The sequence below is a fragment of the Chrysochloris asiatica genome, unplaced genomic scaffold (genome assembly GCF_000296735.1).
Source record: "Chrysochloris asiatica unplaced genomic scaffold, ChrAsi1.0 scaffold00120, whole genome shotgun sequence".
In the NCBI taxonomy this organism is placed as follows: domain Eukaryota; kingdom Metazoa; phylum Chordata; class Mammalia; order Afrosoricida; family Chrysochloridae; genus Chrysochloris; species Chrysochloris asiatica.
In genome coordinates this window covers 1,251,604-1,273,301 of record NW_006408638.1, presented here as the reverse complement: position 1 = coordinate 1,273,301, position 21,698 = coordinate 1,251,604, and the positions used below count along the sequence as shown (strand labels likewise).

At 39.8% G+C, this 21,698-nt stretch overlaps 1 protein-coding gene across 1 annotated transcript in view; it reads right to left on the bottom strand.

The window, feature by feature from the left end:
- LOC102821967 overlaps nt 1–21,698 on the bottom strand; it is a 178,795-nt gene that overhangs the window by 414 nt on the left and 156,683 nt on the right. Inside the window, exons 20-23 of the mRNA XM_006868594.1 lie at nt 13,271–13,410; nt 7,295–7,418; nt 1,952–2,110; nt 361–520 (exon numbers count right to left, since the gene is read on the bottom strand). Coding sequence (XP_006868656.1) covers nt 361–520; nt 1,952–2,110; nt 7,295–7,418; nt 13,271–13,410 — 583 coding nt within the window. The remainder of the gene's footprint in view (nt 1–360; nt 521–1,951; nt 2,111–7,294; nt 7,419–13,270; nt 13,411–21,698) is intronic.

Below are 21,698 nucleotides of genomic sequence, written 5' to 3'. Positions count from 1 at the left end.
CATGACTAACCCAATTACAGCAATAGCCATGAGTGATGCTGGCTCTTGCTTTGTTGAATTCAAAAACAAAGTTAAGTGATACATCTTCCATAAATTTTAACTGAGGACTTTTAAGGACCATGGCAATTCACAGCAAGAAAAGATGTTTCTTTCTAAAAACACATGACATTCATTTTGTGGTTTATGTGGCTTCTACTTTAAAATCCTTTTCCAAGTTCATAAAGCAAATGAGCTTACTGTACTAATGAATGAAAACTTTGAAGACTTTGATCTTAGATCTTGTCTGCTTGATTCTCATAGATATTTATTTCTTAATGATAACCAAAACCCACAAAACATTAGGTGTCATCAAAGGCCTACCTTTAACATCAAGGACAAGGTGATCACTGAGATAAGAGCTGATGGTTCCATTTTTGTTCAGTCTCCACTTCTGCCTGAACTGCCCATGCTCAGTCCAGAGGGCTACTTTAGCTCCAGGGGTGTCTCGGCCGCCAATCACATCAAGACACGTATCGCTGGCCTAAGAGGTAAGAAACAAATCACCAGTACTGTTTTGACTAAAATAAATTTAACTGAGTTTCTTTTCTTTCAGGTGAATAAATCATAGGCATTAAGTGATATATATATAAATATATATCGATATATATATATATAAAGAATATTCTATACCATAATAGTAAGCTCAGTATGGTTTTTTTTTCCAGGCTTATTTACAAGGAGCTCTGGTAGCGTAGTGGTTACGAATCGGGCTGCGAACCTTAAGGTCAGCGGTTTGAAACTACCAGCTGCTCCGCGGGAGAAAGATGAGGCTTTCTACTCCCGCAAAGATTTACACCCTCGGAAACCCTGTACATGGTCGCTATGAGTCGGAACCGACTCGAAGGCACCTAACAACAACAACATTTACAACTGGGGGAGGAGATGGTAAAGAAATAAGCCACCTAGAATTGATGTACTTGTTTTTGAAAGGATGACTGCACATTGTTACAGATATTCAACTGAATTAAATTCAATTGATGAATTAAAATGGAATATAAAGTCTCTGCTTGCTTAACACTATGTAGCACTTGATTTTCCTATAAATACTGGATGAAGTGCTTAAAATTTAAGTTTCTATTTATATGATGTTATATGGAACAAATTTATTTTCTAAGCTTTCTCCATTAGCAGCTTCTTTCTTCTACTACAGCTCATTGTATATTTTGAAAATGAAAGGGTAAAGGAGCTCTGGTAGCATAGTGGTTACGAATTCGGCTGCGAACCTTAAGGTCAGCAGTTCGAAACTACCAGCCGCTCCGCGGGAGAAAGATGAGGCTTTCTACTCCCGTAAAGATTTACACCCTCGGAAACCCTGTACAGGGTCGCTATGGGTCGGAACCGACTCGATGGCACTTAACAACAACAAAACATGTTTAAAAATCTCAAAGATGACTGATTTCATCTATGCCACTTAGCAAAGAGTATCTCACAAAAGCACACTGTCCAATTCAGATCTAGTGATGCACATCAGAGATATTTTTTTAAAATTTAGGTCAAAAAATTATCTTAAGCCATTTCACTCTAATGTATATATGACCAGTCCTGGTGTGGCACTCTGGTTTACTGCGCTGGACTGCAAGGTCAACGGTTCAAGCTCACCAGCTGCTTCTCAGAAACCCTATACAGGGTCGCTGTGAGTTGGCACTGACTTGAGGGCACTTTAACAATATGATAATGAAACTGTCCTTTAAGAATTGGCATTATCAGTCCATTTGGTTTCCAATATTCTAATTTCCAGTGACCAAAACACAGGGCTCTTCTGTTTCATCTGGTTAATGCATTTGTCTGCTGACCACAAATTCAGTGGTTAGAGCCCACCCCGAGGACCTCTATGGAGCACAGTTGTACTCTGATACACACGGCATCCGCATGAGTCATGATGGACTCGGTGACGATGGGTTTCCTAGGTTACCTTGGATTTAAAGAGTCCTCGACAGTAGTGCCAGATCTGCGTATTTTTTCCACTGTAGGGAGAAATGCACACAGATGTTGTCCTCATGTCAGCTAGATTCCCAGTAACTGTCAGATACTCATCCTGGGCTCGATTCTTTATTCTGATGTACACGGCAGGCTACGATAAGGGGGAAAACGGCCATAAAAAAACAATAACCTTTCAAATGTGGAAGTAAGTATTTCAAAGAGTATGCAGAGTGGAAGTCAAGAAGTGACCAAGTTTATTTCAGCTTCACTCTTACTCCCTTTAGTAAACCTATAGAAACAATTATGTACACGTTACTTTATTCTATTGACAAAATCTTTAAACTATCGAGCCCGAAGTTTAAGTTGTATAGTCCCTACATGCTTTTACTGGAAAGTAGGAACATTTTGAAATGGTGAAAAGAATCATTTCATTGACCAGAACTCCAAGTGACCAGGACTAGAAGAATCAGGACTCAGGGTTCATCCAGTTAACTAATGTGTCACAATTGTGCTAAAGGAGGTAAGAGACTGGTACGACATATAACGACCTTGCAAGAACTCAGGAAAGGTAAGTCCAATAATCATGTAAGTCCCATCAAGACAGATATGCTATGATTAAGTGCCAAATGGCTGCAATGGGAGGTCTTGAAAAATACATGTAAACTGAGGACATCTCTGTTCACATAAGACCTTTATAACTCCTTTCGTCGGAAGAGACCATGTTGTTTAATCACTAAGAACTGGCATTATTTTATCAGTCCATTTGGTTTGCAAGATTCTAGTTAGTAAAAGAACAAACCAAAGACCAAAAAGTTTAATTACTACTTGAGTGTTTTTAAATTGGTAACAAGAGACCATCCTTTAAAATTTAGTATTTCAAAATAAGTCTAGGACTTGCTATGAGGAAGACAGCTAATATTTACTGAGTGCTTAGTATATGCCAATGTGCTCAGTTGCATTCGGTGTCATTATACCATGTCACAGATCATCGTCACAAACCTTGTTAATATGCTGTCAACTCGGATCCCACTCAGCAACCTTGTACAGGGTTTCCAAGGAGCGGCTGGTGAGTGTGAACCATTGACCATGCAGTTCAAATCGACTTTGCATCACCCAATTATGACCCTAAATTTAGTAAGGTTTATTATTAAACACAAGAGGTGAAGAAGCCGGATCTGTTTAACCAAAGCTTTCCTCCTTAACCAGGATGTTTTACGACCTGTACTGAAATGCACTCTTGAGACACAGGGAATGACAGAAAGACTTCCAAAGATGGCAGTGTGGACTCAGAAAAATGGTGAAAAGGAAAAGACCCCTGATCAAAGCTCAAAGCCCCATGACTTACGCTTTGAGTCTTCATGTAAAGTACAGGACATCCACCTGCCTTGGGTCAAATGTTGTTATCTCAATTAGAGTAAGACTTCTACTTGGCTAAATATCATAAACCACTTACTTGTATATTCATAATGCAGTAGCAAGATACTTAAATTTCTATAACTCAGCTTGGTTTCCCACTGACATTATAATTTCTTGAGGCTTCAGTGTATCTTAATTATGGTTAACTTACCTGGTACATAACAGAAAACAGACATGACCTTCACAGATGTGAGAACTCCAATTACTTTAGGACCAAACATCACAGTTTTAATAAATTAACTCAAGCAAGGTAACTAATTACCCTTTTAACATATTTGTAGTCTAACTCCTTTGTAATTATACTTAAAAAACACTGATACACATTTTAAGTACCCTAGTGACTTCCTAATTCCCAACCTGAAAGATGACATTTCAATTACTCTTGTATTTCTGAACAAGAATGTTAATAAATGCGGTACAAATAGCCTTACCCAAAAGTTAAATATTATACTGAATACTGTCTCAGAAACTGAAGATTTTTGTTTGCAAGATTCAAAATTGTAGCCTCAGTAACTAAGAGGGAAAATAACTTATTAACTTCTAAAATACAGTGTAAGAGGAGTGACAAATGATCACATTTTGATGTAAAAAAAAGACCAGGCTTACTGGTCAAGAGAGAGACCGGTGGAACCCCTGAAAATATGGCCCTTAAGTCATTTTTCAGGTGTGGAAAGAGACTCGTCCCCCAGGGCTCAATTTTCAACCAAACAATAGGTGTATAAGGGAAACAACAACAGGGAGGGCCACACATCTCAGAATAAACCATGTGAGATCATAAGGGTAGCATTTATCCAAGGACAACGTTTAGAAGGATTAGGAATGAAGGGGGAATCGAAACAGGAAATACATGAGGGAAGAGGTGGGATCAATGATGTTACATTGAGGGGATTGTAATCAATGAGATGAAACAAAATGTCTATGAAACTATTCAATGTAATGATCTGCTCTGTAAACCTTTACTCAATTCACACAAAAATTTCAAAAATACTTTCTATGTAAAACTAGAAGCTACTGTCCTAGCTTCTAGTTTTACATAGAAATATTTATGAAAATGTCTCAATGTAAAAGTTCTTCCATGAAAAGATAATTGTATCTTAAGGCCCTGAAAAATGGGCAAAAAGAGACATGCTTCCCTACCAAGGAACCACCATTCCAAAATAAAAAATATTCTCAGTGTTAAATTTTACTTCTGAATTTCCAACAATAGAGGATTAGCATCATTATGTAACTGTGGTAAAAGTAAAAACTGATAGGTTTCCTCTTCTGATTTTTCCTATGGCTTCTCAATGAGATCACCCATCATCTTATGATGTAAGAATGAAGAATAAGCAAGATGCTAAAGTCATGAGATCCAGTACCGTATGTTTTATGCCAGTAAAGCCCACTAATGTCATTTTATCCGTAGAACATCCCTGGTTCTCTCAAGGGCTGTTGTGAATGATAAACTTTCAAAAGTCATGGATCATCATAGTAATATGACCCTGATGTTACACCAGACACTTCACATACATTATTCTATTTAATCCTCACCCCACTACTGTGATATAAACAATGTGATCAGTATTTGGCCAGGGAGAAACCTGAGGTACCAAAAAATTAAGTGACTTGCCCAAGTTCACACTGCTTATAAATGGCAAAGTCAGACTCCGAACCAAACAAAAGTACTAAGCATGATACATATGTGTGAAAAGGACAGCAAAAGAAGACCAATTAGACTACCCCTCTTTTTTTAAAGCTACTATTTAAGTCTGAACTTTGGAAATTTAACACTTAATCCTCTATGTTGTTAAGTGCCAATGAGTCGGTTCCAACTCATAGCCACTTGGTTCAAACCAACCTCATGGTCCAGTGCTTATCCTATGGAGGGCGCCACACCAGGACTCCTCTACAATACATGTATTTTAGGGCATAATCCTAGGTGTTAATAGGGCTAATTCTTATCTCAAAGGAATCAAGTGAGAATGTGTTTTTAAAGGACTTGAGAGCAGTACAGATGGCATATCCACTGACTGTAGCTCACTCTTGAGAGGCTAGTTCTCCTTGCTCCCACACATACTTCCCTTCTCTGAATCAGGTAATGCCTGTGGGATTTTTTTAATGATTATGTACTGTTTTTCATTTTTAGTTACTAGTTATAGTTGGTCATGCTTTCCCAATTAAAAAATGTAAGCTTCAGTACGGCAGGAATCCCTAGCTCTTCCATAACACTGTAGATAATATTAAGCAGCCACTCCTTCACTTGTACAGTCATTGCTTCATTAAACAAACAGTCTCCTAGCTCCTACAAGGTACCTCACATTTTGACAGGCAATAAGCAAAAAAAAATAAATAAAGTGACTTGGTTACCCAAAATGGGGGGGTAGGGGCCTATAAAGGCAAGAAGTGACTGGCTTACAAGGTTTCAAGAGGGAGCCTAGTTCCAGGTGGAATCTCCACTGAGTGATTTCCAATCTGTTGGGACCTGGCTGGTGAAAGGAAATGCAGATAGCACTCTTGTGGTACAATAGTGAATAACTGACTGTGAGGGTCGGAAATATAGAGGTAGATGTTTCTGACAAAAGGAGGGGAGTGACTGATTTTGCAGCCCAGGAGAAGAGCAGAGAGGGTGACTCTACCCAAAGTGGCAGTGAGCCAGGCATGATGACTTGGACAGATGGAGTGGCTGGGGACACGGGACTCAGGGAGGGAGAGGGGCTGTATGCTGACTGCCAGGGAGACTGGCCTATAGAGTGTATCCTTTGGTTGTGTGATGATGCATGGAAGGGATTGTAATCATTGCAATGAAATGAAATACGATACGATGATTGTGAAGCTGATGTTCTCCTATGTAAACCCACATAATTCATAATAAAAACTTAAAAAAAAAAAAAGATAGCGATTAAGCAAAATGTATACACAGTCCTCAGAAGTCACTGTGACATAACACACTGGACCACAAGGTCAGTTTGAACCACAAGGTTGGTAGTTCAAACACACCAGCCACTCCTAGGAAACTATACAGGGTCGCTATGAGTCAGAACTGATGCAACGGCACTTAACAACAGGTAGAGCGATAAGCTTGGAGTACAGTGGAAAGTGCCCAACCCAGCCCTAACTATATTGTCACAAACTGAAAACAGTCTTGGGGAAATAACAAAAAACCCAGTGCTACTGAGGGGATTCTGTCACCTTGCTCCCACAGAGTGACTGGTGGGTTCAAATCACTGACCACCTGTTGAGCTCCTTCTTGAATAAACAGAACCACGTTCTTTAGGTTAATTTAGATTGGGAGAAAGGGTTGCAGTAGGCATCCTTGGGAACCCAACTAAGTTGAATCCATAGGGATGAGTAAGAACAAGCAGGCAAAGAATGAGGTGAGAGCATTCTAGGCAGAGGGCCTGGCCTGTGTCAAGCACCAACTGAGTGAGAGAGTGCACGTGACTCAGCCATATGAAGAGGAGACTTGTGAGAGATGAGGCTGAAGGAGCAGGGGGAACAGATCACACAGAGCCTGTGGAGGAGTTCAGACTGTATCCAAAGAGCAGTGGGAAGCGTTTAAACAGAAGAGTGACAGGCAGTAGGTGTGCAGTAAATACTATTTTAATTAAACTGCCAGGAGCTAGCCTGAGTATTATATAAGTGGTGGGGGCAAAAACCCAAGTAGTTGGAAAGTAAAACTAGTAATGTCTCAGAGTGCATTCTTGTTTCCATTGCTTGCCATAAAGCTTGTAACATTTTTCCATGAGAAGTGAACAGTCATAAGACATTGGACTCAAAGATAAAATCCAATGTTGGCCTTAAATCCATTTGTATGTGTTTGCTACATGATTCCCCCTCCTACTCCCTCTGCACATGGGAGATTAAATGGCCAACATTCCAGAAGGTGTTGTTTATGATATTTCTACCAGAAAGATGGAAATTTTGTTTCTTTTCCACTTACCTGCTTCATAGGACGGAGGGAACCAATTGTTTTCCACCCACTGAATGCTGTCCAATTTGGAATCTCATTAGGTTCCAGTAGGATTTGTCGTCCTAAGAAATTGGATCCTTCATAAGCTATCCACCTAATGCAGGAAAGAAAACAGTGTGGTACGTTAAAAATGAAAAACAGAAAAACCGCAATCAATTATTTAAAATATAGCAACTACTGTATTATGTACAGTTCATTCTTTAAAGATGTCTAGGATGGTAGATTTATTGGAGGGAAAAATTACATATTTTCTTCTAATAGAAAAAGCAGGAGGACTAGGAGATAGCCTACTGGACTGGGAGTCAGAAGATCTAGATTCCAGTTGGGTGTCTTCAAAATGAATGTACAGCCAAGGTTCCTTCTAGCTACAACATTCTGTGTTTCTTTGATCACGCTGAGCCTTTTCATAGCAACTTAACATCTGAAGACAGATCATTCCTTGTCCCTCCTGCTACTAGGTAAAACTTAGGCTCATTGTCCAGTCCTTCAGGGCTGCCAGCTCTCTCCAGACACATCTTCCTTCTACAACTCCTCCACATTTGCCACAGAGGGCTACTTATCATTATCCACACATGTCCCCTGTCTTACTCCTACGTCAATGCCTGTAAATCCTTTGCAAATCCTTTCCCAATATCTTGTCTTCGACCCAGGCAGAGTTAAGTGTGTGAACGAGTCCAGGGCCTCAAGACCTACACTGTTCTCCAGCAACTTTGTCTATACAGCTAGTTTGCCACTTAGCACACTGTATTACAACTACTGGAGGCATGGCCGAATGGTAGGATGGCCCCTTATTCAAACTGTGGAATGCACAGTCCTGAAAATAAATGCTTTCTGAATAATGCAGTCCTCTATAATCATATGTAAAATCTCTGCATAGTCATTACTATGAGAAATTGTTACTAAAAAGCCAGACTTTAGAAAGTTACAATGAACTAACCAACAAACCAACAAACCAACAAAACCCACTGCCTTCCAATGGATTCCAACTCACAGTGCCCCTAACACAAAAACCCTGTTTCTGGGGAGCAGTCTTTTTTGGTGGGTTTGAACTGCCGACCTAGTTATCAGCAGTCCGACACTTAACCCAGTACACCACCAGGGCTCCTTTTAAACTTAATAGTTTACAGTTACAAATACAAATTCCAGTCTACACTGTTGTTAGGTTAGTTCCAACTCAGTGACCTGTATAGAGTTTCCAAAAAGTAGTTGGTGGGTTTGAACTGATTTTGTAATTAGCAGTCCAGTGCTTATCCTACAGCATCACACCTGGATGTCACACATTGGCTTTCTTTTATTTTGAAAAATGTATTTTTATCTTGAGAAAGCAGCTTAGAAAAGAAACCTAAGGTATGGTATGCCATTAGTCAGAAATGCTATCAATTGAAAGGAAGGTCAGGCTCTCCGGAGATTTCTGCATCCCAGCCTTCAGGGTTCCTGTGAAAGACCTTTACTATAGATATACTAAGTAGCCATTAAATGTTTCCATTAATCTTTCTGATCTCAAATAAGAGCCAATCATACATCTGGCAGGAGTTAAGAGGGCTTTATCTAGCAGAAGTCAGCAAGGAATTTTAAACAGCTGAGAGAGGCAGTACAACTTCACAGAAAGCATCTTGTAGGCTTGAAGTTGTTCCAGGAAGGGTTCGCTCATAGTTGTTTCTTTAGGTCAGGTGTAAGCAAATTAGAATGTGGATGTATCCAGCAGCAGCCTGGTTTTGTAAATAAAGTTTTATTAAATACAGCATGTCCATTCCTTTTACAGATTGTTTTTGTCTGCTTTCGCTCTAGAATGTGGAAAGTTACAAGAGACAGTAAGGTCCACAAACAGAAAATATTTACTATCTGGTCCTGTACAGAAAACATTTGCAGAGCTCTGCTTTAGGTGGTTAGCAACTTAAACCCCTTAGAAAAGATGATCACCAAGACCTGAAATTCTCAACACTCAAGGTCACCGCTAGCCCAAGCAGTGTACTTAAGAAGTTATGTGTGGAGGAGCAGATATCTGCTCCATGATTCCAACTCAAAGTGACCTAATAAGAGACAGTAGAACTCTCTATAGGGTTCATGAGGCTGCAAATCTTTACAGAAGCAGATTGCCTCGTCTTTCCCCAAAGGACTGGCTGCTGGGCTTGAACTGCCAACTTTGCGTTTAGCAGCCCAACGCTTAGCCTGCTGTAGAACCAGGGCTCCTTCAGTTCAGATAAAGCACTGAGTTGATAGATTGGGTTGCCCTGCCTTGGACCAAGGAGTCCCTCAGTGGTACAAATGGTTAACATACTCATCTATTAACTAAAAAGTGTAAGTTTAGAGTCTAACTCAAGGCATCTCAGAAGACAAGCCTGACAATCTACCTCTGAAAACTCCATGGTGCCTATTTCCACGGTGATACATACACATGGGACAGCCAGAAGTCAGAGTGGACTTGGTGGCAACTGGAACCTTGCCTTGAATCAAGAAATGTGTGACTCTGAAGATGAGACACGGAGCACTGGCAGCTGGTCACATGGAGGGTTCTCATACACAGATTCATCCCAACTTTATGACACAAACTACAAAGGGTTTTGCTGCTATTGGCAATAGTGACTCTAGTCCTTCCGTTTTTCAGATGCAAACTTCTACAAGTTACAGAGGGCAATATCCCTTAGGGACTTCTACCTTTGTTAATGCAGGAAAAGACATCAACTTGTAAATAAAAATTGTGGAGAAATGGGAGAAACGAGGGAAGGCTTCCTGTTCGAGCTTTTAATGAGTAGACATAACTATAAAAGCTTGGGGAGAAATCACTGGTCTAAACTGTCCACTACCCTGCTACCCATAACAGAGACCAGGCTTAGCCATATTACGAAGAGATGAACAAGACAGACGAAACCTCCCTCCCTTCCTCCGCCTCACCCACAAAAATCTAAAGCAACACACCTGCACAGAGGCAGTCTGCACAACTACTGAGAGGCTTATCTACCTTTCAGCTTCATTAAATAGGCGGGCATGTTTTAGTTATGAAATCTATGCAAGATTTGAGGGAACCATACCTAATTATATATTGATCTAACTGAATTCCAGTTGGAAAAGCTGTGTGGGATGATGCATTAAGGCATGTCCCTCATTCCACCACAGATGAAAGACATCGGATAAGAAGGGGATTAAAACAAAACAAAACTTGTCACTGAGGGTAGCTGGCTGTGGAGTAAGTATTACATCCATTTGCAGCCTAGGAGAATCTTCAGACAGCCTTCACTGTTTCTCACTCTGTGTGCCAATTCTCGTACACAAAATCTAGACTAGTGAGACTTGTTAAGTGCCGCTGAGTTGGTTCTGACTCATAGCGACCCAATGTAAGGCTTCTGAGGAGCAGCTGGTGAGCTTGAACCGCCGACCTTGTAGTTCAAACCAATTTTGCAGTTCAGCAAATTAATCCACAGCGTCATATCCGGAGGTCAATAATAAGTCAAAGAGAAGAAGTAAGAATGCCACTGTAAAATGGCACGAGTTTTTCAGAAAAGAGTGACATAGGTAGGTGACAAAGCCTCAGAGGTGAGTCAATAATACCAATTTCACTTAGAAATGTAAAGACAATGTCTTGATAGTCTGTATCACAGGAATATAGAATTCAGTTCACACAGACTATGTTGCTGTTACTGTTAAGTACCATCGAGTCAGCTCCAACCCACGGCAACCCTGTATAGGGTTTCCAAGGAGCGGCTGGAAAGCTTGAACTGCTGACCTTGTGGTTCAAGTCGACTTTGCAATCCAGCGCATTAACCCACAGCGCCATACTAGGACTCCCAGACTTTAGGTAAAACACTGGAATCTTATGCTTAAATAGAACAAATCAATATACTGTTTAATAAACACCAAAACTCTGAAATGCTTTGCAGAAGAAAATTTATACTGCTCTCTATATGAATAATACAAAAGCCACGTATTAAAATAGTTGACTTAATTTTCACATCAATTAATATCACTGACTTTCTCTTTCGTTATTCCTAGATATCTAAATGAGCAGAATGCTGACTATCACATAAGTTAAAAGCTGTAAGAAGTCATATTTATGTTAAAAATGGAGAGCCAGTTGTGTTCTTTTTGAGTTGATTTTGGCTTACACACCAACCTCTACAGAACGTGACTCAAGAGGTAGACTTTCCATAAAGCATCCAGAGCTTCAACTTTAGGACCTCTCACTTGCAGGCTTCTTACCATTCTTATTTTAAGTAAATATGCAAGCTGAAGCCTAATTTTTGTATCTGAAACAGTTTGTGCTCCACTAACTAATCTAAAGGAGCTCTGGTAGCATAGTGGTTACGAATCAGACTGCAAACCTTAAGGTCAGCAGTTTGAAACTACCAGCTGTTCCGCGGGAGAAAGATGAGGCTTTCTGCTCCCGTAAAGATTTCAGCCTTGTAATCCCTGTATGGGGTCGCTATGAATTGGAACCAACTCCACAGCACATAACCACCAACTAACCTACGACAGTCCTGGTATGGCACTGTAGGATAAGCACTTGACCTCAAGGTCAGTTTGAACTGCAAGGTGGGTGGTTCAAACTCACCAGCCGCTCAGGGAAATCCTATACAGGTTTGCTATGAACCATAACCGACTCAACAGCACTTACCAACAACAACTCACTTAAAGGTTGCCAGTAGTGGCACAATGGAAAAGAGATCTGGATCTACCTCTGTAAAGATGGTTGTTTGTTGTGGTTAAGTGCCATTGAGTCGGTTCAGACTCACAGCAACCCTGTACAGGGTTTGTGAAGAGCAGCTGGTTAGTCTGAACCACTGACCTTGTGGTTCAAACCGACCTTGAGGTCAAGTGTTTACCCTATGGTGCCACACCTAGTCAAGAAAATCCCATGGAGCAGATCTACTCGGAAATACGTGGGGTCACCAAGTTGGAATCCACTCAAAGGCAACAGGTTTTTGTTTTGTTTGCTTTCTTAAAAAAGAGGGCTCTCTCACCAAATTGTAAAAGTGAAGACCCCACACAGCTTGGACCCACCCCATGGACTCCCATTGCTGCCAACTCAATTCCAACTCCCAGAGACCCCACAGCCAAGAGTAGATCTGTACCATAGGATTGCCACGGTTCCTAGTGTGGTGCGGTATGATAAGCACAGGAATGAGAAACACAAAGTCAGCAGTTGAAAGCTACCAGCTGCTCCTTGGAAACTCTCCACAGGGTCACCATACGTTGGACCCGACTCAACAGCACTTAACAACAACAAATCGTAACAGAAACAGACTGGCTCATCTTTTTCCCATGGAGCAGCTGTGGCTGTGAATCGCAGACCTTTTTGGTTAGCAGCTGCATGCTTAGCCACTGCATCAGAGCTCTCCCTGATTGACAAGATTTCCTAAAGGAAACAGCGATTTTGCTAAACAGTTTAGGTGAAGCACAGTACTCTGCATGAAAATGAGTACCCTGGAGCAAACAGCTCTTGAAAAATCAAGTCAAACCAATACTACAGAACAGTCTTAGTCTCCCAGCCACTTGCCTTATACATGTCTTGAGCATTCAAAATTGTTGATTTAATCAGGTTTCTCCTGAGAGAAAAGTGGGTTTAATCAACACACACAATTCAACTATAAGGTTATCTGGTTGAGCTACTCTATGATCTGTGCTCTGACCACATGGCCAACTTTTCCTAAAAAGGGCTCTTCTATTACATAAGTTGGGGCTTCAAAGAGTTCATGGAAAATCATAATTAAAGGTAATGGAATCTTTTCCACAAACTTCTAGAAGCTCCTGTACCTGCTGCATACTAGCCCACAGTCTTTTCTTATTTGAACTATCATTCAAACCACTGTTAATTCACTTAGCAAAAATGAGTTACGAGCACCAGCAGACCACCAGTAGACTGGAACCCAACTGCAGCGGGCGGTATGAGAAACCACCGTGCTGCTCTGTCCTAAACTGGTGACCTAGGCCAGACCCTTCTCTCGTACTTACAGCCCACTTTTCACCCACACGGACTGGGTGTAGAAGTGCAGTTCTTTATTCAGAACAGAGTTCACGGCCTCTTCTAGATGTAACTCTCTTCCCTCACAATGTTCCAGAGCAAAGAGACTGATGGAAGGTTCTTCAAATACCTGAGACAGTAACAAGAGAGAGACAGAGCATTATCATATGGGGTGGCCATAGCTCAGTAACATTCCTAGTCAGATAGCAGGGCTCTGCCTGTATTCTCACTGATCAACCTTCTGAAGACTATAGATTAGACTCAACTTTTATTCATTTTTTTTTGGCAGAGTAAAATTGACGTTATCAGGATAGCAATTTTAATCCCATAATAAAAATGGACACATAAGACACCCGATTCCTAAACTTCCTATTCAAGGTTGGTTGTGCTGTGAGACAGACCACACACTCAAACACACTCATCCTGCTGCTCACACTTGGAGCTAGCAGCAAAAACTGAATGGCACCCTCTGTTCCTGGGAATGCAAACCTTGATGGCTCTAGGCTCTGCAGTGGAAGAAAAAGGTGTTTCTAATTTAACAAACAAACGAAAATATTCACAGTGAGATGAGTGATTTCTGCATGCAGAGTAAAGATTCCCCTCTTCCTCATGCCAAACAATAGGCTCACTATTGCTTGTTTTTCAGTTTGGTTTTTTTGTTGTTGTTTTTTTTCATTTATTAGTAAGACATCATAGGATGAGAAATGAAAACAAGGTACTATCCATGTGCATGGCACGTTAGCAGCCTGCATCTGATTTAGGAAAACTGCAGATACTTCAAGGTGGAAACAGATACGTACTGTGAGAGTACTCAGCGGAAGGTTAGAATATTTTTAGCAGAGGGAAGCAGGAATTGTGGGAGCTTCACAGATACAGTAGCATGTGAGCTCAGTCTCAAAGGATGCCATGGATTTATACTGGCACAGATCTGACAGAGGGAAAGCAAGGGAAACAGTAACACGATGGAGGTATATACACCTTAGAATAAGCAATCATTTGAGATCAAAATGGAAGTATTTACCTAAGGATAAACTTCAGAAAAAGAAGGAATGGAAATGAGAAACACAAGGAGGCAGTGAGATTAAGTGTTATATTGTGGGGACTGAAATCAATGAGATGAAACAAATGTGTATGAGTTGTTGGATGGAAAATTGATCTGTTTTGTAAACCTTCGTCCAATTCATAAAAAGTTTAAGAAAAAAAAAGCACACAGGGAGGCCCCCTGTGCAAAGGAAGGGACACAGAAATCCATGGATCACCTTGGGGGAATGACAAATACACTCATTTAGCTAGAATCTACAGGCCAATAGCAAACACCATCAAATGCTCACCCTGCTCACGTATAATGATTCGCCTGCTTCCCTCCTCAATGACTGGGCAGAGACCAAATATTACCAGTGGGGTGTCTGAAAGTTTCTGAACTGGGGATTGAAATAGGGCTTACGTATCTTTAAGGAGTCCTGATGGTACTGTAGGGTAAGTCCTGGACTGCTAATCACAGGGTCAGCAGTTCAAACCTACCAGCCACTTCTCCGAAGAAAGAAGAGGCTGTCTGCTCCTGTAAAGATTTATAGTCTTAGAAACGCTATATAGGGTTGCCATGAGTGGGAATCGACTCAATGGCAGTGACTTTGGCTCGGCGTTCATCTATAACTAATGCAGAACATTAGCAGCAGGAATTGCGAATTATCAAAAAAACAGTAAACAAACAGTCAAAAAAAACAACTTATCTGACCTTCAAGACATAGTGGCATTGGGGAAAAATGTTTTGTGAATGAGTTATATGAGTGAGTTATACTCTGCAGCAGTGTTTGGAATAGTGAAGGATGGGGAATGATTTTAAGGACCATCATGAAAATCAAAAACACAAACTCACTGCCACCAAGCTGATTCAAACTTACACTATTAGCACCCATCAGGACAAAGCATAATTAGCCATCGGCTTTCCAAGGCTGTCATTGTTACGGAAGTAGACTGCCACACCTTTCTCCCACAGAGCAGCTGGTGACCCTCTAACTTTTCCATTAGCCCCTCACTGTATCACTACAGCACCTTCCCATATGAAGGGACTGGTGAGGGATATGGTACATTGTGGCCGAGGAATCCGATAACACTTGTTTTAAAAAAAATAAAAATAGCATGAACGGACCTTCATAAAAAAATCTTCATGACAAACTAGTACCAAATGCAAGGTGAAGAACAGTGCAAAATGTCTATTTCCTATGCTACCATTTGTGTAGAAATGAAGAGGAATTTCATGTAGGCATACATATGCATGTCTATTCATTTAAAAAAATCTGAAATGATATAAACTAGTAACCATGGTTACCTGTCAGGAAGATAGGCACATGAGAGGGGGCAAATTCTTTACGGAGTTTTCTTAAGGACTTTTTGATAACTGAAGCATGGAAGTACATTATTTATAAATAGAAATAGGTAATTATTATGCATGTGTTTATTTGTGTGTGTGAGAATGAATGGCCTTCAATTTATGTGACAACAAAATGAATGAAAAATAGAAGTAAAGGGAATAGTATATTGATAGAATATTGTGGGTCAAAGAAAACAGGAATTAGACTTAAAATGATGGTGGAGGAAAAAGCAACAGGGACTGGTAAATGACCGTGAAAACATTGGAGTGATCAAATAAACATGATTAAGACAAATAAAATGACTAAATGAGGAAAAAGATGTTAAAACATGTAGTTAGAAGCATAATGCTATATATAAAGGAAAAATATGCTTAGGAACAATGAACATGCATTTTGAACCAATAGCATTAGCTAAATGTAAAATATTCTATCCCTCCACTAACAACAAAAGAATATTGTGTGAGTAATTCAACCTAAAAAATGTTTCCTTTGGTACATCTATTGTGTCTAAGCTTAAAAATCCTTCTAGAGGTACTTCTGTTTTTAAACAGTTTTATTTTAAACACTTTAAACTTAAAAATACATTTAACTTGAAAACCAACAAGATATATAAATATTCTTAAAGGTTAGGCAGATTCAGAAGATTAACATTGTGTTCATCTGGTCAGGATCGGGGAGGGGTGGTAACAGCTAATCATTCAGAAATCAAGAGTCCTGAAAACAATTATAAAATCCTATTTTCTGACATTTTCCAAACATAAAAGTAGAAAGAGCTAGAAATTATTAATAGTCTTCAAATCCAAATAGGACATAGTAATCCGAACTTTCCAAGGACAATAGACACTACCAGAATTTAACTGCAATTTGCATTCTACAGATGTACTGGCATCAATCCATATTAATTTAGAAGTCAGACAACCACTTGGGGCCAAAGGCTCTTAGGTGTTAGCAGCAACAGGACATTCCTATGAGGTCAAATTCAAGCCAAGCAAAGAGGATACAGTTTCTAATAGCACTATGTAGTTAAGTAAGAAAAAGAATACCCAACCTGTATAAATGAGACTTTAAATTAGAACGAATTTCCTCCCACCAAAAAAACTACATTACTCTTCTCATATCATCAACTAGAATAATCATTTAAATAATAACAACAGACACAGCACTTAAGTGGCAGGCATTGTTTTATACATTTCAAGTACTGCTGTTCCATATTCCTTTACCCACAGTCCCGAAATCCAAAAAGCTCTGAAAACCAATCTTTTTTTTTTTTCTTTTTCTTCAAAAATTTGGCAACAAAATCTGTATCAATGAAAGCCTACTGACTGTATTTATCCAACTTTGTATGGTTGTGCATTGGTTCCCCTAGAAAAACATGTCTAATTATAGAGTCCTATCCAAAACCCTGAGTGTGGAGGGGAGGGGTTATACAGTATGTTGTTGTTGTTGTTAAGTGCTGTCGAGTCGGTTTCGACTCATAGCGACCCTGAACAGGGTTTCCGAGGCTGTAAATCTTTATGGGAGCAGAAAGCCTCATCATTCTCCCATGGAGCAGCTGGTAGTTTCGAACTGCTGACCTTGAGGTTCGCAGCCCGATTCGTAACCACTATGCTACCAGAGCTCCTTTTTATGAACCCTATTTTTGTTGTAAGGTGTCATCGAGTTGGTTCTGACTCATAACGACCCTATGCAAAATTAAGTGAAACACTGCTCAGTCCTTCCTATACCACTGTCACAATTGTCCTTACATTAGATTCCGCTGCTACGGTGATCACTGTTGTCAATCCATTTCTTTGGGGGGAGCTTTCTCTTTTTTTTTTTGCCAACCCACCACTTTACCAAACACAATATCCTTCTCCAGGGATAAATCTCCTTCTGATAACATATTCAGAGCATGAGAGACGAAAGTCTTTTTATCCTGGTTTCTACAGAGCATTCTGGTTGTACTTCTTCCAGCACAGACTTGTTTGTGCTTCTGGCAGTTCGTGGGAATTTTATGTTCTCCTCCAGAACATAGTTCATCGATTCTTCCAGTCTTCCTTATCCAATGTCCAATGTATACATGCATATTATTGTTGATGTTAAGTGTCGTCAAGTCGGTTCTGACCCACAGCATCCCTGTATAGGGATTCTGAAGAGCAGCTGGTGAACGTGAACTGTCGACCTTGCAGTTCAAACGGCTTTGCACAGTCTGGCGCATTAACCCACAGCGCCACACCAGGACTCTATACATGCATATTAGGTGATTAAAAATACTATGGCTTAGATCAGGCATACCTTAGTCCTTAAACTGACAACTTTGTTCTTAAGCACTTTAACAGAGAGGTCTTTTTCAGAATTGCCTAATACAACATGTCATCTGATTTCTTGACTGCTGTTTCCAAGGGTGTTAATAGTGGATCTAAGCAAAATGAAGTTTTTGACTTCAATCTTTTCTCCATTTATTATGATTTTGTTGATCCAATTGTGAGGATCTTTGTCTTTTTTATATTGAGGAAAAATGCATACTGAAGACGGTGGTCTTTGATCTTCATCGGTATTTTAAATTCTTTTCACTCCCACAACAAGCAAGGTTGTATTATTTGCAGATCTCAGGTTGTTTGAGTTTTCTCTTCAATCATGATGCCACATTTTTCTTCATATAATCCAGCATCTCAGATCATTTGCTCAGCATACAGACTGAATAAATGTGGTGAAGTGATACAACCCTGATGCACACCTTTCCTGGTTTTAAACCATTCAGTATTCCCTTGTCCTAACAACTGCCTCAGTCTATGTATAGGTTCCTCATGAGCACAATCAAGTGTTCTGGAATAACCATTCCTTGCAATGTTATCCACAGTTTGTCATGCTCCACATAGTCAAAAGTCTTTGCATAGTCAATAAAACACAAGCAAACATCTTTCTGGTATTTTTTGCTTTTAGGCAAGTTCCATCTGACATCAGCACTATATTCCTTCTTCCACAACCTTTTTTGAACCATACTACTGCTTAACATTTGAAAAATCCCAAATCCCAAAACACTGTCAAATTAGTAGGAACTGTGGAACTGTATTCACTTGTTTAATCCTTACAACGTTTCCCTGACATTTTGCCATCTTTACAGATGAAGAACTGAGGCACAAATCATCTACAGTAAATGCAAGAAAAATCCAGGCACTGGAAATCTAGAAAGTGTTGTTCTTAACCCCTAACATGGGAACTGTTAAATATCTGGCAACCAGTGGTTTTATACACAGACTCTTCATTTCTGATTGCAGGTGCAATATCATTTTTACCAATACTTTATTTCACCTTATTCAGCTGGACAACATTCATAATCCTATTCTAACCCACCACAATGGATTAACAAACTTGTCTGCTACTTGAATTTGAGGTTTCAGACTCTGTTTTGAGTACACTATTAGGACATTTGTGGCAATGTAGGGTAAGCACTAGACTGCTAACTGCAAGGTCAATGGTTCAAACCCATCCGTCACTCCTTAGAAACTCTATACAGGGTTACTATGAGTCTGAATTGACGCAACCATCTGTGTTATTGTTGTTAGGTGCCACCCAGTCAATTCTGACTCATAGCCACTGTATGCACAAAACGAGACACTGCCCAGTTCTATGTCATATTTATAATATGTTTCATTTAAGCCCATTGCTGCTGCATCAATGTAAATAAAAATTTTAGATTTAACTACTTTGTTTTACTTGTTTTTTTTTAATTTTAACCAACGAATTTATGCTTTGGTACTGTATTGTTCTAAGGATTTCAAACCATCATTCATATGGAAAAGGTGTTGATAGTACCTCAGGATCACATTAACAGGTTCAACTCTAAATATAATTCTAATTTTAAATTATTTAGCAGTTAGTCACTGAGACCAGTAATATCTGCTCAGCCCAGTTACATCACTTCACCTTCACGTTTGCTGAAAGTGCCAAGACTAAAAAAGAAAAAAGAAAAAAAAAAAAAAAAAGAATGCATCTGGACTGAATTAAAGGAAACCAACACTAATAATGTAGACGGTTGAGTCAAAAATTATCTGCACTCTGGTTATATTAAAACACCTGTTCAGGTCTACAGCTGGAAAAAAACATTGAGTGTGCACATAAAATGATTCTATCGAATAGATGGGTGGTGGTGAATATGTGCCATGTTGTAGCTTCCGACTCATAGCAACCCTGTACAGGGTTTCCGAGGCTGTAAATCTTTATGGGGGCAGAAAGCCTCATCATTCTCCCACGGAACAGCTGGTAGTTTTGAACTGCTGACCTGAAGGTTCACAGCCCGATTCATAACCACTATGCTACCGGAGTGTGAATTATGTGGCAAATCATTTGCAATTAGCTATGGCTCTGTCTGTGGAATAATCCATGACAGACTTGGGTTTCAAAGTTTGTGTGAGATGGGTACCAAAACCACTCACTGTAAAGCATAAACAGACGCATTTGGGCATAAGTTGGACTGTAAAGTACTCAAAGGAAGGCAAAAGTTTCTTTAAAAAAATCATTACTGGTGACGAGACATGGATTCATCACTAGGAGCCTGAGAGTAAATGGCAAAGTGTGGGATAGAAACATCCTCAATCTCCGAACAAGAAAATGTTCAAAAGTCAACCATCAGCTAGAAACTTAATGCTTACAGTTTTCTTAGATTCTCAGGGGCCAGTACTAAACACTATCAGGAAAAAGGTCCAACAGTCAACAGTGCTCATTACAGTGAGATGCTCACTGAAGAGCCCAAGCCTAAACTTTGGATTAAATGCAGAGGGACTGCTATCCAAGGGCATTATCATTTTGCCTAACAATGTACAGCCTCACACCTCTACCCACACTGTTGACATTGCAAAAACTTTCGTTTTGATGTGTTAAATAGTCCTGATCTTGCTCCACTGGACTTTCACTTGTTTGGTCCCCTGAAAGCAGCCTCTGGGGATAAAGATTCACCTCTGATGAAGTGAAGACTGGTGCATTCTTGGCTTGTAGCTCAACCTAAAACATCTGTTAATAAGGGACTTACAAGAGCTTGTTGACAGATGGATACAGTGTATTGAAAAGCGAGGGGATTATGTTGAAAAACACAAGTTGACTAAAATAAATTCTACAGTAAGAGAGTGGGTAATTTTGGACTCATCCTCCTATATCACAAATACCACTGAGGTTCAGAGAAATGACCAAAAGTGTGCTGGCAAAAATTCATTTAAAATAAAACTTGATCTCTTTGGCCTCTGCCAAGAAACAAGATGAAGCTGAAAAGCAACACAATGAGATGCGCCCATTGTGTCGCTGTCTAAGACTCAGTACCTTTAGAAGTCCACCTGTGGTAAATGTAGCTACACTGCCAAGCATAAGAACAGTGCAACTAGCACACAAAAACAGTAAGACAAAGGACCACCAATATGTACTAGCTGCATGAGATACCTACAAATTGCATACTACAACTTCAGGCAAGGATTCTGTGACGAAACAACACATAAACCTACAAGGGTAGCGGTTGCAGCATCCTGCTCATCTTAAGAATTTTAATGCTCAGTTGTGCCCACTAAATGTTTTCATTAAAAAAAATTAAACATGTAAACATAAACATAAATCTTTAGTATGACTAATTGGGAATCTTCTTGGCTTGGTCTATTTAAAATAAAATTATATATACCTTCAGCCTATTAAATGTTGATGTTGCACAATAAATATTTGTCATTTCTAAGATGTTATAGTATTGTTTATCATGTATAAGGAGTCCAGGTGTGGTGCTGTAATATAAGCACTGGACTGTTAACCACAAAATTGGCAGTTCAAACACCCCAGTTGCTCCTTGTAAACCCTATACTGGGTTGCTATGATTCAGAACCAACTGGGTGGGGCTTAACATCTTATAAAAATTCACATGGATCAGCTCAGTAAAAGCTCACGTTTTACTAGATAAGGAAATTGAGGCTTATTAGATAAAAACATGCAAACATGCCCTGGGTTACTCAGCTCATACACACCCCCCAAGACACCAGGAACTGATGGAATAAAATTTGAAATCTTTCATGAAAGTGATGCAGCACAGGAGGCA